The sequence below is a fragment of the Bos indicus x Bos taurus genome, chromosome 9 (assembly GCF_003369695.1).
Source record: "Bos indicus x Bos taurus breed Angus x Brahman F1 hybrid chromosome 9, Bos_hybrid_MaternalHap_v2.0, whole genome shotgun sequence".
Lineage (NCBI taxonomy): Eukaryota > Metazoa > Chordata > Mammalia > Artiodactyla > Bovidae > Bos > Bos indicus x Bos taurus.
In genome coordinates this window covers 70199198-70214914 of record NC_040084.1, presented here as the reverse complement: position 1 = coordinate 70214914, position 15717 = coordinate 70199198, and the positions used below count along the sequence as shown (strand labels likewise).

General features: G+C 38.7%; 2 protein-coding genes across 7 annotated transcripts in view; one reads left to right on the top strand and one right to left on the bottom strand.

The window, feature by feature from the left end:
- LOC113898430 overlaps positions 1-15717 on the bottom strand; it is a 276016-nt gene that overhangs the window by 17448 nt on the left and 242851 nt on the right. The gene's annotated exons all lie outside the window — the stretch shown is intronic.
- Positions 11885-14770, top strand: LOC113898429 (kinesin-like protein KIF3C). The gene has a single exon (XM_027551565.1). It carries the CDS (start codon positions 11887-11889, stop codon positions 12490-12492), a length of 606 nt encoding a protein of 201 aa, XP_027407366.1. The 5' UTR covers positions 11885-11886; the 3' UTR covers positions 12493-14770.

The window sequence follows — 15717 nt, the reverse complement described above, 5'->3', positions numbered from 1 at the left end:
AGCAAATAGATAAGCGTGCTCTTTTAAAATAACATTATATTTCACTTTTTCAACTTGCTTTTCTATTTATAAAATTATAGGATTTTGGAAAAAGGTTTAAATGGGGATCTTCTAGTTTCAGTGGCAGGCTTAAGGAAAAAGTAAAAACTATGTCATAAGGGAATGTATAATTGTGAACAAAAGCTGAATGAATGCTTAATGTTGATGACAAAGTTTACTGACATAAATGTACAAAGTTGACTGTTTACTTAACAATATAGTATTCAAAATTTAAAGATGGAGGGTAGCAAACTGTGACAAAAACAAAACATTATAGTAACTGGCAGATTTTAGACTCATGTTTTAGCTTAACTAGAGGTAGATAGTCTTTGACCAATCATACTGATACTTCAGGGGAAAAAGGCATCAGAGCTCTGCCTTGGCAGCCACAAAGTCTGGACTCAAGTCATTGCCATTAAGAATACCATGAATGTTCTAACAATCTATGGCCATTGAAAATCCAACAGTCCCTTGGGGGGCTTCGACCATAACTGACTGACTCTGTATGTCTCTTTCCATGAGAGAGAATCTGAATGGTCAAGAAAGACTACCCATGGCAGGGAATTTTTAATAAGCAGAACTTCAGTATCAGGCAATCTATTTGATATCTGGAAAGCTTACAGAGATTTGCTTTCAGGTCAGATACAAATCCTGAGTTGACTCAACCATTCCAGGAAGATAGAGTTACATGGGCGAAAGCTTGACAGACCAAGAGTAAATCTACCACTGCGGGGTAAACAGGCACAACTGAACGTCTAGAACTTTTTGGAAAAATGTAGTATAACAGACTCTGTAGGGGTATGGAGGACTGTTTGGTATAAGAAAAATATTTTATTATAAAGATACTGATAAATGTCATCATCATATATTTGCTGATAAAACCTATTATGTTTTGATATATTTAAAGATTGTATAATAAGCATTTGCTATTCAATATCAAAATTATTACTACTTTCCCTTTCAGCAACTAGAGCATAATAGATGATTATTTATTTTTTTAACAGATATTTCTTGAGTACACACTGCATGGCAGACATGGCTATGTATGAAGAATACAAGAGAGAAAACATAGGCATAAAGCTATGGGTCTCGTGGATATAGATGTGCAAATTGACAAATTTATTTGTGTTAGTGAGGCTATGATAGAGGAAACAGGAATATTCTTGTGTCACATAGGACAGGCATTTAATTGCAACCTGTACAATCTGAGAGGGCTACCTAAAAATAATTATACATGGACCAAACCACCAAAAACTAGAATATGGGGAGGAAAATAATGCAGAATAGTGTCAAAGTTCCTGCCTTGAGGGACTAGATGATTGATGGTGCCATTCACTGGAAAGAAGCAAAAGAACAAGGGAAAAAGCAAGACTGGGATGAAGAACACACATTTCACTCTGTACATGTTAAGTTTCAAGTACTTCAGGAATCTCTAAATGGAGAGGAGTAGTAGGTAGATGGATATACATTTCTGAATCTAAAGAGATCTATGCCAGAAATTAAGCTCTGGGATTCACTGCCTTATAAAATATACTTAAAATCATGGGAGTAAGTGAGATCACTCAGGAGGAGTGGGTAGAATGAGAAGAGATAAGACAAAAGGCAAAATCCCAAGGAACATCCTTATGTAAAGGATAAAAGAAGGAAAACACAAAGAGATATAAAAAGATTGGCCAGAGATGACATGTAAAAGGAAAATTAAGTTTTGACAAGAGCTATGGAATGAGAGAAGTAGAAGCCACATAAAAGTGACTTGTGGTGTGATTGGACAATGAAGGTCAGTATGAAAACATGTTTGGTCAACTCAGTCATGTTTGATTCTTTGTGACCCTATGGACTGTAGTCCACCAGGCTCCTCTGCCCACAGTATTTTCCAGGCAAGAATACTGGAGTGGATTGCCATTTCCTACTCCAGGGGATCTTCCCACCACAAGGACTGAACTCACCTCTCTTGCTTCTCCTGCATTGTCAGGAGGATTCTTTAACACTAGCTCCACCTGGGAAACCATGCAGATATTTTAAAAAATATTTGCCTGTCAAAGTGAGGGAAAACAAGCTAATAACTAGAGGAAAGGTAGAGACTGAGGAAAATCTTAAAAAATAGTAGGGGCTCGTACACCTTTTAAATACTGATGAGAAATTCCAGGAGGAAAGAGGGACTTTAGATACAGAGAGGCAGTAAACAGTGGAGCAAAATCCCTGAAAGCAGGGAAGAGTTGGGAGCAAGACAAGAAACAAGGAATTTGTTTCAGAAAGAAGGAAAAGTAAAACTCTCATTGAAAAGAAAAGAAAAAATGAACACAATATGGTTTGTAAGTGCAGATACATACGTAATTTTGATAGTGGGAAGTTCTCATGATACTGGCAATTTTTATTTTTGTTGTTGTTGTTCCTTGCCACCCCATAAACTGCAACACTCCAGGCTTCCTTGTCCTCCATCTCCTGGAGCTTGCTCAAACTCATGTCCATTGAATTGACGATCACATCCAATCATCTCGTTCTCTGTCACCCCCTTCTCCTCCTGCCCTCAATCTTTTCCAGCATCAGGGTCTTTTCCAGTGAGTTGGCCCCCTGCATCAGCTGGCCAAAATATTGGAGCTTCAGCTTCAACATCAGTCCTTCCAATGAATATTCAGGACTGATTTCCTTTAGGATTGACTTGTTTGATCTCCTTACAGTCCAAGGGACTCTCAAGAGTCTTCTCCAATACCATAGTTCAAAAGCATCAATTCTTCAGTGCTCAGCCTTCTTTATGGTCCATGTTCCATACATGACTACTGGAAAAACCATAGCTTTGACTAGACAGACTTTTGTCGGCAAAGTAATTCTGCTTTTTAATATGCTGCCTAGGTTGGTCATAGCTTTTCTTCCAAGGAGCAAATGTCTTTAAATTTCATGGCTGCAGTCACCATCTGCAGTGATTTTTGAGCCCAGAAAATAGTGTGTCACTGTTTCCATTGTATCCCCATCTATTTGTCATGAAGTGATGGAATTGGATGCCATGATCTTAGTTTTTTGAATATTGAAAGCCAGCTTTTTCACTCTCCTCTTTCACTTTCATCAAGAGGCTCTTCATTTTCTGTCATAAAAAGTGGTACAATCTGTATATCTGAGGTTATTGATATTTCTCCTGGCAGTCTTGATTCCAGCTTGTGCTTCATCCAGCCCAGTATTTTGCATGATGTACTCTGCATATAAGTTAAGTAAGCAGCATGACAATATACAGCCTTGGTATAATCCTTTCCAAATTTTGAACTAGTCCATTGTTCCATGTCTGATTCTAACTGTTGCTTCTTTTTTTTTTTAATTTATTTTAATTGGAGGCTAATTACTTTACAATATTGTATTGGTTTTGCATACAGGTCTCACAGGAGGCAGGTAACGTGGTCTGTTACACCCATCTCTTGGAGAATTTTCCACAGTTTTTTGTTATCCACACAATCAAAGGGTTTAGCATAGTCAAAGAAGCAGAAGTAGATGTTTTTCTGGAATTCTCTTGCTTTTCCAAATGATATTGGCAATTTTTTTTAGTATGTTAAAAAATGTGTCCACAGCCAAGTCATTATATGGTTGTCATTTATAAACCTTGCTTTACATTAATATTTTTATCTAATGTAATTCATGTGGATATTACTTCTTTTTCTGGATAGTTTTTAAAATTTAGCATATTCAAAATATTGACTTGAAATATAAAGTACACAAGTGTACCAACACTTTGTATCACATTGTTGTTGCTGCTCAGTTACTCAGTCCTGTCTGACTCTTTGTCACTCTGTGAACTGCAGCATGCCTGGCTTCTCTGTCCTTCACTACTTCCTGGAGTTTGCTCAGATTCATGTCCATTGTGTCAGTGATGCTATCTAGCCATCTCATCCTCTGCTGCTGTCTTTTCATTTTGTCTTCAAATCTTTCCCAGCATCAGGGGCTTTTCCAGTGAGCCTGCTCTTTGCATCAGGTAGCCAAAGTATTGCTGTTTCAGCTTCAGCATCAGTCCTTCCAATGAAATTTCAGGGTTGATTTCCATTAAGATTAGCTTGTTGGATCTCCTTGCAGTCCAAGGGACTTTCAAGAGTCTTCTCTAGCACCACAATTTGAAAGCATCAGTTCTTTGGCATGCAGTCTTCTTTATGGTCCAACTCTCACATCCGTACATGACAATTGGAAAAATCAGAGATTTGACTAAAAGGGTTTCCTCTAGTGGATGGAAAATAATCTTAAATTTAACATTTTAGCTCCAGATTTTATATTTAGTTGGCAGTCTGTATAAATAGTTTAAGAAATGTAGCTTAAGCTGTATTAAAACTTAAAGAATAAACAATAAGAAATTCAAGGAAAAATGTTTGCAAAAAGATATTTAGTGCATCAATCTTCATAAAATAATACATAATATAAAATTGTTTACAATATGAAATTTAAGCACTTGAATGTGCATGAGTATAAAAATGCATATCCGTTTACAATATGATTCACAAAGATCTAAAATATAGATAACTGCTTATGTGACAGTGACTATTAACAAAATCAGTATACAAAATTGCACGTGTAATATTTTTATGTTACTATAATGTGGATTGATAAAGTACACAAGATTAATTGATAAGTTGTTATTTGTTTTGATATTTTGTTTTCTAAAATAGAAATGTAAAACTTTTATAAGCAGAAAAATTAACCGTTTTGAGAAATATATTCTTGGATTGTTCTATTTTGAGGGACATGTATTTAGATTGTTTGTAATAAGTAAACTTTTATATGATATTCAACCTTGAAATAAATATTTCATCTTAAGTGTCAGACATATTTACCTAGCGATCCAGTTCTATTTTGTGATGTTACTTTTCTTCTAAATTTTCCACTAATTTTTCTTTTCCGGAGAGTTAAAACTTTTATATGTAATATAGGGAGTACATGTTAAATTCAAAGAGAAAAAAAGTATCAGTTCCATTCGATTGAAGATTCGTTGTAGTTAATTTAAATCATCTTTCTCTGCCCTTTCTCTAGATCTTTTCAGCTGGAGCTCCTTACTTGGTCTGTGCCTTAGAAGATGGTATGCACTGTACCAGCACTGGGTGCATTTTATTATTTGTTAGAATTTTTCCTAGTGCTAGGTAATTTTAGGCAGCATGTCACTGCCAGTTAGAAAGAGGCAGGAAAAAAAAGCAAAAATAATGTACTCTAAAAAGGATATTGCTTGCAAAGTTGCACATAACTGTTATTTTAAGCCAGTAAGAGCTGGGTTTGGTGGTGTCAGCCACATATACCCTGGAGTGTGTCATTGAAGAGAACCAGGTATTACAGGAGCCACAAGCAGACTGTACAATTAGGGTTAGTTGAAAGGATTGGGTAATCCTGCAATAGTCACTGTTACATAACATGCCAGTTGCTGCCCAGGGATATGAGTGGTAACTGAATATTATAGCGGGAACTGTTAGCTTAACTGCAGCCAAGGGTCACTTGCTGTTTCCATTACAAACTTTGTTTTGTAGTTGGTTTATAACCCAGACAGTTTAATTCACATCAGGCTAAAGCCTGGCATTCAAATTAGAAGCCTAGAGGCACTTCTTTTTCTTTTTTTCCCAAAAACAGAATTTTGAGCTACAAAAGACCAGAGAGATCTAGTACAACTTCTGTTTTACAGATTAGAAGATGGAGGCACACAGAGAGAGTAAGATGTACACAATGTCATTCAATGGGACCAGGATGTATACCTAGACTAGACCTAGAACACAGGTTTTTCTGTCTTTTCAATTAAAACAAACCAAACCAAAGACAAACCCAAGCAAAATAAACCTCTACTAAACTATATTCATTTAATTTCTTTTTATTGTAGAGAAGTCAGCAGAAACAGATGTTGACTCTGTTTCATTCACCAGGGATCCCCTTGGACTTGCTGAAGTGACTTGCTTGGGAAAATATAGATTGTTACATGGTAGAAGAGGACAGACAGCAGATCTGTTTTGTGACTATTTTGCATTTTGGTATCACTTTTTACTCCAGTCTTACCAATTCAACTGATTTATTCAATATCCAGAAAGAAATGACTGCTAAACCACTGATAAATGGGGCACTGGTTTACTACATTCTCATGGTTATGAAATGAATCATAAATTGAATTGGAAAAGAAGAAAGCTATGAAGCCAGGATCATGTTCCTATAAAACCACAAGTGGCTGAGTTCAATCGATCAATCATTTTATCTCCATAATATTAAGAAAATTGCTGTGATAGATTGTTTTTCTTTGATAAATTTCAACAATTATTTTGTCAATATTAAAGTCAGAATTTTTGATGGAAATGGAATAAATGACATTTTTTGCAATTATGTATTACATCCAGTTGGCTGGAGCTAGAAATTATACATATGTTTTGACTTCATGTAGAGCTGGCTTTCCTGAAATCCAAGAGAGCATCCTATATCATCCATTATACCATGGCTAAGAAATTAAAAGTGACCTGTTCTGTCAGATATAGAATATCAGTCTATTTTGGCAGTGGAAAAAGTGAAAGTGAAAGTGTTAGTCACTCAGTCATGTCCAACTCTTTGTGAACCCATGGACTATATAGCCTGCCAGCCTTCTCTGTCTATGGAGTTCTCCAGGCAAGAATACTGGAGTGGGTTGCCATTCCCTTCTCCAGGGAATCTTCCTGACCCAGGGATTGAAACTGGGACTCTGCATTGCAGGTAGGTTCTTTCCTGTCTGAGCTACCAGAGAAGCCCTGGCAATGGAGTAGGACTTTTTAAAAGTTCATGCCATAAAATCAACATTCAAATGTCAAAATCTAGTTCTATACCCACTATGACTTAGTACTCTCTCTCTCTCTGCTAAGTCACTTCAGTCGTGTCCGACTCCGTGCGACCCCATAGATGGCAGCCCACCAGGCTCCCCCATCCCTGGGATTCTCAAGGCAAGAACACTGGAGTGGGTTGCCATTTCCTTCTCCAGTGCATGAAAGTGAAAAGCGAAAGTGAAGTCGCTCAGTCATGTCTGACTCTTAGCGACCCCATGGACTGCAGCCTACCAGGCTCCTCCATCCATGGGATATTCCAGGCAAGAGTACTGGAGTGGGGTGCCATTGCCTTCTCCATCCCTCTCTCTACCTTCACCTATTTTTACACCCAAGACTTCTGGAACTTGTTTTTGAATGTGTCCTTTTCCTCTAGTAAACAGTTCTTTGAGAACAGGGGTAATTCCTTGCTTTTTCTATTTTATTTTATTATTTTTTTTTCTTTTTTGGTTATGCCTTGCAGCATGTGGAATCTTAGTTCCTCCACCAAGGGTTGAACCTGTGTCCCCTGCATTGTGGATGGCCAGGGAAGGCCCGCTTCTCCTATTTCTATTCGTTCTTCCATATACCATAACCTGCCCTCAGCCATTGTGTTTTTCACTGGGCATATACATAGTCAAAATTTCTATCATTTATGATGTTATTTACCTGGAGACATACTTGGGCAGAGTATAGGAATATTGTATTAACAATTGTCATTTCCTGTAGAAGAATATGATGATAAATTGAATGAAACCTAATTTAGAAGAGAAAGAGAAAAATGCTGAGAAACCCCTGACCTTTGTTTACAAGAGGTCAGAAATGAGTTGGAAGATAGGAATTAGAATTTCCAGAGTGGAATTTGATAAACTTAACCCAACCAATAAACTTTCTCTCAACATTTTTCAGTAATTTTGTGTTCATTTTCACTTTAATTTCCCAACACAGGATGTCACATCATGAATATATTTTGTTTATACTTTCTGTTAGTGGTTGTTATTCTTTAAGTTTATGACATAAACAGCTTGGAGTTCCTATAAACTAAGAAACCATACTGAGGAAGTGGTTGGTAATTGGCAAAAGGAAAGCATAATATGGAGAGAATTAGTTGAAGGCTGTTGTAATCATCTGGCACAGTTAGAAGATTCATGTGTTTTGTGTTTCTTGTCCAATGTATTATAACATTATTGGAGATGACTTCATAGGTCAGTGTCACTAAGAAACCTCATATTTTTATTTAGCATGAAGAGATCCAAACTTGCCAGAAAGTCAATATTTATCAGAGTCACTTTATTTAATATTTTTATTTTCTCCATAACCTAATCCTCATTTCTGGAGCTGACAACTTTAGTTGGTGGTTTTAGGTATTCTCATTTTGTCGGAAATGGTGTGTGCCATCAACCTAAGTTCTTGTTTCTAAGAGTGAGAGTAGGCTAAAGGTTCTTTTTTACTGAATAGCATGTCTCTGTGGTTGAAAAGCATGAGTATTAGTGGACTTCTTGGTATTCCTGTTAGGTTTCAGTGGTGTTTGGGGTCTTATTTTGGAAGACTGGGGCCATCAAGTTGACCATTTATATATTGGAGGAAGCACAAGTCTTTATGAAAAATCCTTGTGTAGATACTCAGATTGCATAATGATAAAAACCAAAGTGGATTACAGGGAGCTTGACATGCAAATGAAATTCTCTGTGCTCTTTGGTTTCCAAGTCACCAAAAAGGAGACTTGGTTTGGAATGAAATTAAAACTATGCAGAATCTTTGTAAATCTGAACCTTTGAAGAAGTTGAAAAACCGACCATCTTCCCAATGACCTAAGCACTGCCTTTCTGTAATCACAGAGATATCAGAATATGCCTGAAACTCCATGCTACCCACATTTTCAGCCTGTATAAAACTGCATCTTGTGATTTCTAGGAACCTATGTGATTCCCATGATGGGAAATAATTCTATAAGAAACTGTTTTCTGAAAGTAAAAGTGATTTAGCCATATTACACACTTAACTGTTTAACCAGATACACACATGGATACCCTCATATATATATATATATATATAGTGAATATATTTGTCCTTATTTTCTGTCCACATGCTTAAAATTCTTCCATTGTATACTGCATTCCACTATCCATTACTAATGCTATTATATATATATATATATATAAAATAGTTTAATATATCCATCATCTAATCTTTATTTCTCTCATTTTGCTTTTCATTCTGAGAAATTTTCCTTAATGTGACTAGATCTTCTACCAGGACTGTTCTTTCATTCAGTCTCTTTATGAATGATTTCATTTCCACAATCAAGTTTTCACTTCTAGAAGCAGAAATTTGAATTCCAAGAAAACTTCTGGTGATCTGGATTTTCTTTTTTCATAGAAGCATATTTTGGTTTTATTGATACCCTGGTCCCTGGAACCTGTTGAGGATGATTATTTTAAATTTCCCTTTTAGAAGGCTTCTTTCTTTTTCCTAGGGTATTGGTTTCTTTTTTTATTCTTGTTGGTTTTTTCCCAAAACTTGATGACCTGTAGTGGTTTGTTTACATATACGAATGGAACACAGAAGACAGAAAGATGAGAAAATGGTATGTTGATTTCTCCATTGACTAGGTTTATTATTCATCCCAGAATCTACATTGTGGTATTTAATACCACAATATGTGGGAGAGGAAAAACTGTGACTCATACTTAAGGGTGCAGTCTAAAATAAAGGTCACTTTGACCTCCTAAATCTGTGTACTTTGATTCAGCAATTCTACATCTAGAAATTTACAGTAAGGAATAATCAAAGTTGTACATACAAAGGGCTAATACAAGAATGTGCCTCCCAGTCACAACAACACAAGAATAAAAGAATATAATTCAATGTCAAAACTGATGTGCTGGATATATAAGCCATGATGATTCAGATAATGGGAAATAATATAGCCCTTAGATTATGTCTTAAAGCACTTCCTAAGGAAAAAAGAAAAATTCCACAATAGTATTAATAAAAAGAGAAAATATCTAATTGTTTAAAAAATATGATCTTATTTACAAAATAAAATGAGAAATGTGTGTGTGAGCACGTGTGTACTTGAAGAAAATACAGGAAAATATTAACCAAGCTTATCACTGATGGTGAGAACATTGTGGTTATTTTTGTGTTTTATTGTAATAATTTTGTTGCTTTTAGTTGTAATACACAGAGTATAAAATTTTTATATTTAATCTATATAAAATGTAAGTAATATATGTAAGTTCTGAAACATAATAATAAAATAAAAACAGTATATTCATATTCAGATATATGAACTAGAGTATTATCAATAGCTGTGGAACTGCCTATGTATACTTGTGTATTTCTCCAAATTTCATCTTTCTATCCCTAAAGGTAACCATTCTCCTGAATTTTGACTTTATCGTTAACTTTTTACAATTCCCAAAATATCTCTAACAGGTGTATAATTTAATTTAATTTTTCTTGCTTTTGAATCTTACAAAATTGAATATTATATGACTCAATTCATATCATGAAACCCCAAGTGTATTTTATCACTTTTCTTCTATATGTGTTTCAAAGCTTCATTGTTTCCATTCCTATATCCTAGTCCACTGTGTCACTACATATTCCTATTTATTTATAATATCTTCTGTCATTGTCACTTAAGATTCAGGTATTTTTTGTTAAATGAGTAATGCTGTTAGAAGATTACTGTGACTGTCTCAAGATAAGGACATTTATGAAAAGATTTCTCCAAATGATAACTTGTGGAATAGCTGGGGCTATTGACATTTTATGATAGGAAGTCTTTGATGGCTCCCATGTCACACTCGTGTAGAAATATGAGAGGTCAAGGAGTATGAGATAAGTGTAGTAAACTAGGAAAATAGTACAGCTGGTTCAAATTCTTGGTGTCTCTTTGTCTTTGGAGATAAGGATGTTTATTTCCTCTGGGTAGGGAAAGCACTTCCCACATGAGGGTTTTATGACCTCACAGGAGGGAAAAGCAAAGAAAAAGTCAGAGGGACCTTGCAGCTTTGGGCATTTTCTCAAGGTGTTGTTTTTGTTCAGTTGCTAAGTTGGGTCTGACTCTCTGTGACCCCATGGACTGCAGCACACCAGACCTCCCCTTCCCTCTCTGTCTCCCAAAGCTTGCCCAAGTTCATATCCAATGAATCATGATGCTATCCACCGGTCTCATCTTCTGTCACCCTCTTCTCTGTTTGCCTCAATCTTCCCAGCAGACAGCTCAGTTGGTAAAGAATCTACCTGCAATGCAGGAGACCCTGTTTCAGTTCCTGGGTCAGGAAGATCCACTGGAGAAGGGATAGGCTACCCACTCCAGTATTCTTGGGCTTCCCTTGTGGTTCAGCTGGTAAAGAATCCGCCTGCAATATGGGAGACCTGGGTTCCCTCCCTGGGTTGGGAAGATCCCCTGGAGAAGGGAACGGCTACTCACTCCAGTATTCTGGCCTGGAGAATTCCACGGACTGTATAGTCCATGGGGTCACAAAGAGTCGGACATGACTGAGCGACTCTCACTCACTTTCCCAGCATTAGGGTCTTTTCCCATGAGTCAGCTGTTTGCAACAGATGGCCAAAGTATTTGTCAAGATCCCTCAGCTTCGAGGGATGGTGGAGGAGCCCAATGGAGTATCTTCTCTGTAGAGTAAGGGAATTAGAGAAGGTGAGGTTCGGAGAAAGAACCAGACCGGCACTTTACAAGAACAGATCACCTTTAAAGAGGCGAGACGGGGCAGCAGTCAGATTAGTGAGCTGCTGCACTAACCCAAGAAAAGAGTAAGTATATATAGGCACATATGTGGAAATCCACTGTCTTAAGCGGGGGCCTGTTCTTCTCCAGGGTTGTTCGGATTAGTTATCTTTTAAACGTCTGGGGCAAGGAATTCTGGAAATCGGCCAGAGGCTGGGACTGGCTGGGAGTTGGTTGTAATCAAACTTGATGTCCATTCTTTTCTTCAGGTGAGAGAGTTCTTTGTTTTGTATAGAATGGTGGGGAGGACCTGGAGGAGAGTTTTAATTCCAGGCTATTTTGAGCCATGTAACTTTCCTTCTCTTTCCTGTCCTCTGCCTGCATTAGATGAACCTTGTAAAGTGCATGCTGGGTGCTGCCCAGAGGTACCTGATCATGGAGAGCTTCATCTCCCCTGAGGAGAAGAACAAGATTATGAACCGGCTTTTCCTAGACTGCCGAGAGGAGCAGTGGAAGTTCCAGCCCCTCCTTCCTAGTGGAGCCAGTAGCAGCCAAATGAAGCAGCCAACATCTGCGGTGGCCTACAAGAGGCCTATTAGCCAGTATGCTAGGGTTGCCATGGCAATGGGGGTCCCGCCCCAGGTAAGGGCTGAGGACATCTTGTTTCTGGCATCGGACGTGTCCCCGCCAGTGGTCTTTGAGGTGGAATTCTCTCATGACCAAGAACAAGACCCCTGTGCACTACACATGGAGAGGCTCATGCAGTTGGACAGCCTTTGGGAAAGATCTTCCACATCTAAAGTCCGGAAGTCCAGATCTGGGTGCCAGAGTCCTCAGCGGCCTCCACCTCGCACTGCACACACCTCACTGGCCACCTCCACTGCTTTGCTCCCCACGACAGTGTTCGACCATGAGTGTCAGACAACCTTCTATTGGGCTGCCTGTGCCCCCAGACCCCAGGGACCGGCTGCCAACCCAGGCTCATCTCACTGAAGCTCGATGTGCTTGCATATGTGTGCGTATGTGTGTGTGTGGGGGGACCCCCGGCAGGCATCCTCTGCTGGCTCTTAGCCTCCTTTATCTAATTAATGTTATTTATTCGTGGAGCTCAGATCCTGTGGGAAAGGAGCCCTTGCCTGAGCCTGCCATGCGTACTGCCCAGCCTCCTCCTCTTCTGACTTTAGACCCCCCTGCCCCAGTCAGACCTCACTCTCCTTCCGGTCAGTTGCCCGCAGAAGGGAAGACGCAGGTACCTATGGCTATTTTTTCTATCTGACTTGCCCTGCAATCTCCGTCTCCTCCTATGCCGCAGGTAAGCAGTTCCTGAGCACTTTCTGGGGCCTAGAGAAATACAAGGTGTGCGCTAAGGACAGGAGACATCCATCCTAATGATGGTGAGCCTGTGCTCCCCATGCAGGGAGCCCCGCTCTCAGCTTTCTGGGCCTCAAACAGCCTCTTTCCAATTCTCAGGCTCTTTATCAAGGACTCCAGTGACCTCATCTGCACAGCCCATGCTTTTCAGCTTTGGCAAGAACTGATATGTTCCCAAACTGCTTCCTGCCCACCCTCCCAACTCGTGGAAGGGAACTGTGAACCCACCAGTTGCTGCCTCTTTGGGACCTACAGGATATGGAATAGCAATGGAGACAGTGTGGACAGTCATCAGGGGACATCCATTTGGTTCTGTCCCCTCTGAGAAGTCACTTTGGCCGACAAGCAATCAGGCCAACTCTCCATCTTTGAGATGCTGTTCTTTCCCACTTTCATCATTCCTTGCAGCTGCCTGGATCCCCACTACTAGTGGGAGGATCAGTGTTCTTCTCCCCCGGCTAAACAAAGGTACCAGAATCTATTGCTTCTCCCCGTCGTGGAGCACAGGAGATGGAGAGCCAGGCACAACCTGCCAACTCTGCCCAGTCCCCCTGTTTCTGAATCATATTTGTTGGGCCCTGTTTCGTTGACAAGACTGACCCGTCAGCATTGTGCAAATTGATCCCCAGGGAAATCCTCTCACTCCCCTTTGTGACGTCCCAAGATGTTTCCAGGTATCTCCAGTAAATTTCTACCAAAAAGAGAGATTCATTTTCATTGATTTACCTTTTAAGTGTATATTTTGAAAGAGTGAAGAAGTAGTCATGAATGGAAACACATAGTTTGGGATTGCAAAATGACCTAATATGGAGTCTCCAGGTACTAGAATATGAGGAGTTTAGTCACTGGGGAAAGGCATGAAACTGACAGGTCTGTCTGAAATTTGCTGTGTGGGAGGTGGCGGTGGGGGGTGACTGGGTTGTTCTCTTTCCATCAAGAAATGAACCCTTTTTGCACACATTTCAGTTTCTGCTCTGACGACCAAGCTATAGTTTGGTTTACGTCAATGATGCTGTCATTGTTGCTGTAAACTATGACACCAGGTGGTTGGGCCATTCATTTGCCACTGGCTCCTGTCCTTCAAGGAAACATTTTTCATCAGAGCCCAGAAGATGGTTTGAGACTCAGGATTCAGATCAGAGATTCAGCTGTGGCTAGGACAGGAGTGTTGTGTAGAAATTTCCCAGGTGGCCTGGGCACAGAGGGACCTCCAGGCCTGTGTTGAGCAGCCTCTCCCATTGACCTCTTTCTTGTTTGTGGATGAAGCCTCACGTGTTACCCTCATTCATCACTTGGACACATCGACTCTGCATTGTCTGCTCACTTGACCCTCACAGTCTTCTGGCACAATGTACCTAACTTCCCCCTCCCCCAGTCAGAGGGCTGGGCCCAAGTGTGGCCAGAGGAGGAGCTCCTGCCTACATTTTTGTGTATGTGTGTATGTGTGTGAATGTTTGTGTATGTGTGTTTACCTCCACAGGGAACACTTTACACTTGGTGTAAGATATGCTGGGAACAAGGCCACCGGGGTGGTTGGATATCAGTCTCTCTGTCTCTCTCTTTCTCTTCTTTTCTTTTTTGATGTATCCAACACTTGGTTGACAAAGTAAAGGCCTTGATTAGGACCAAATTTCCATATCTGTTGCTATGATCATTATTTAGGACAGCAGTTAATAATGCAGTGGCCCGTTCTTTTCACTCTATACAGATGACGATATGGGACATATGTAACATAAATATATATATAAAACATTACCCTCTGTCTTCTTGGTTTAGGATAAAATCTCTCTGTCTACCTGAAGTGCACCTGCAGCTCAGTGCTGCCAGCAGCCTGCAGGCCTGTTCAAATTAACACAGTCGATAATAAAGGAATGAGTATCATTACAAAAAAAAAAAAAAAGATCCCTCAACTTAAAATAGTCAGTATGCCAAGGTGCCACATTTCAGGTAGCCTTCCTGAACTCCATCATATTATTTTTAATCTTATTGTAAAACTAATATTATTATAAGGTTATTCTTTTATTGTTTTATTTTTTTCTAGGAATTATTTTTTTCCAGGAATTGAAAAATTTTCCAGTATCTCAATTTAAAGGTTCATAGTATTCTAATATTTTTAATCTCTGCTCTATCTTTGGTTGTGTTCTATCTTCCATTATTACAACTATTTCTTTGCCTCTAATTCATTTTTTTCTTAAATAATTCGCCATTGTTTTGTGTATTTCATACATAATTTTTTAAGACTTTCTTTTCTTTTATGCATCTTTGGTCTTCCTTTTATGCTGAAGAATATAATTTGGAAGTTAGTTTACTGAAATTCTGCTGATGGTGAAACTTTCAGTTCTTATTTATGAAAATATGTCTTATTTTGCCCTTGTTACTGAGAAATTGGCTGGTTGCACAACTGGGAATTTTATCATTTCACTGTGATCTGGCTTCTGTTATTGCTGTTTGGACATTTTCTTCAATTTTGTTGTTGTTGTTGTTTTGGAGGAGATTTATTTGCTCAAGTTGCTGCTTTTATGAGTTTCTGTTCATCTCTGAAGTTCTAAAATTTTAGTGGAAGGTGCATAATTATAGATTCACTTTTTAAATATATCCCATTTGGTATACATTGTGCTTCCTCTGTAAATTCTTGTCTTTCATCATTTCTGGAAAATTCTTCATCATGACCTTTTCAAAAGTTGACTCTGCTCCATAATCTCTATTCTTGTCTCTCTCTGATAAGACAAGGTTTAATTCTCTTAGTCTATCTTTTCTAACTCCAAACAATATTTAGTAATTTTCATTTTCTTTTGTCTTTGTGCTGCATTTTTAATTATTTTTTTATGACAAAACTTTACTTACTGA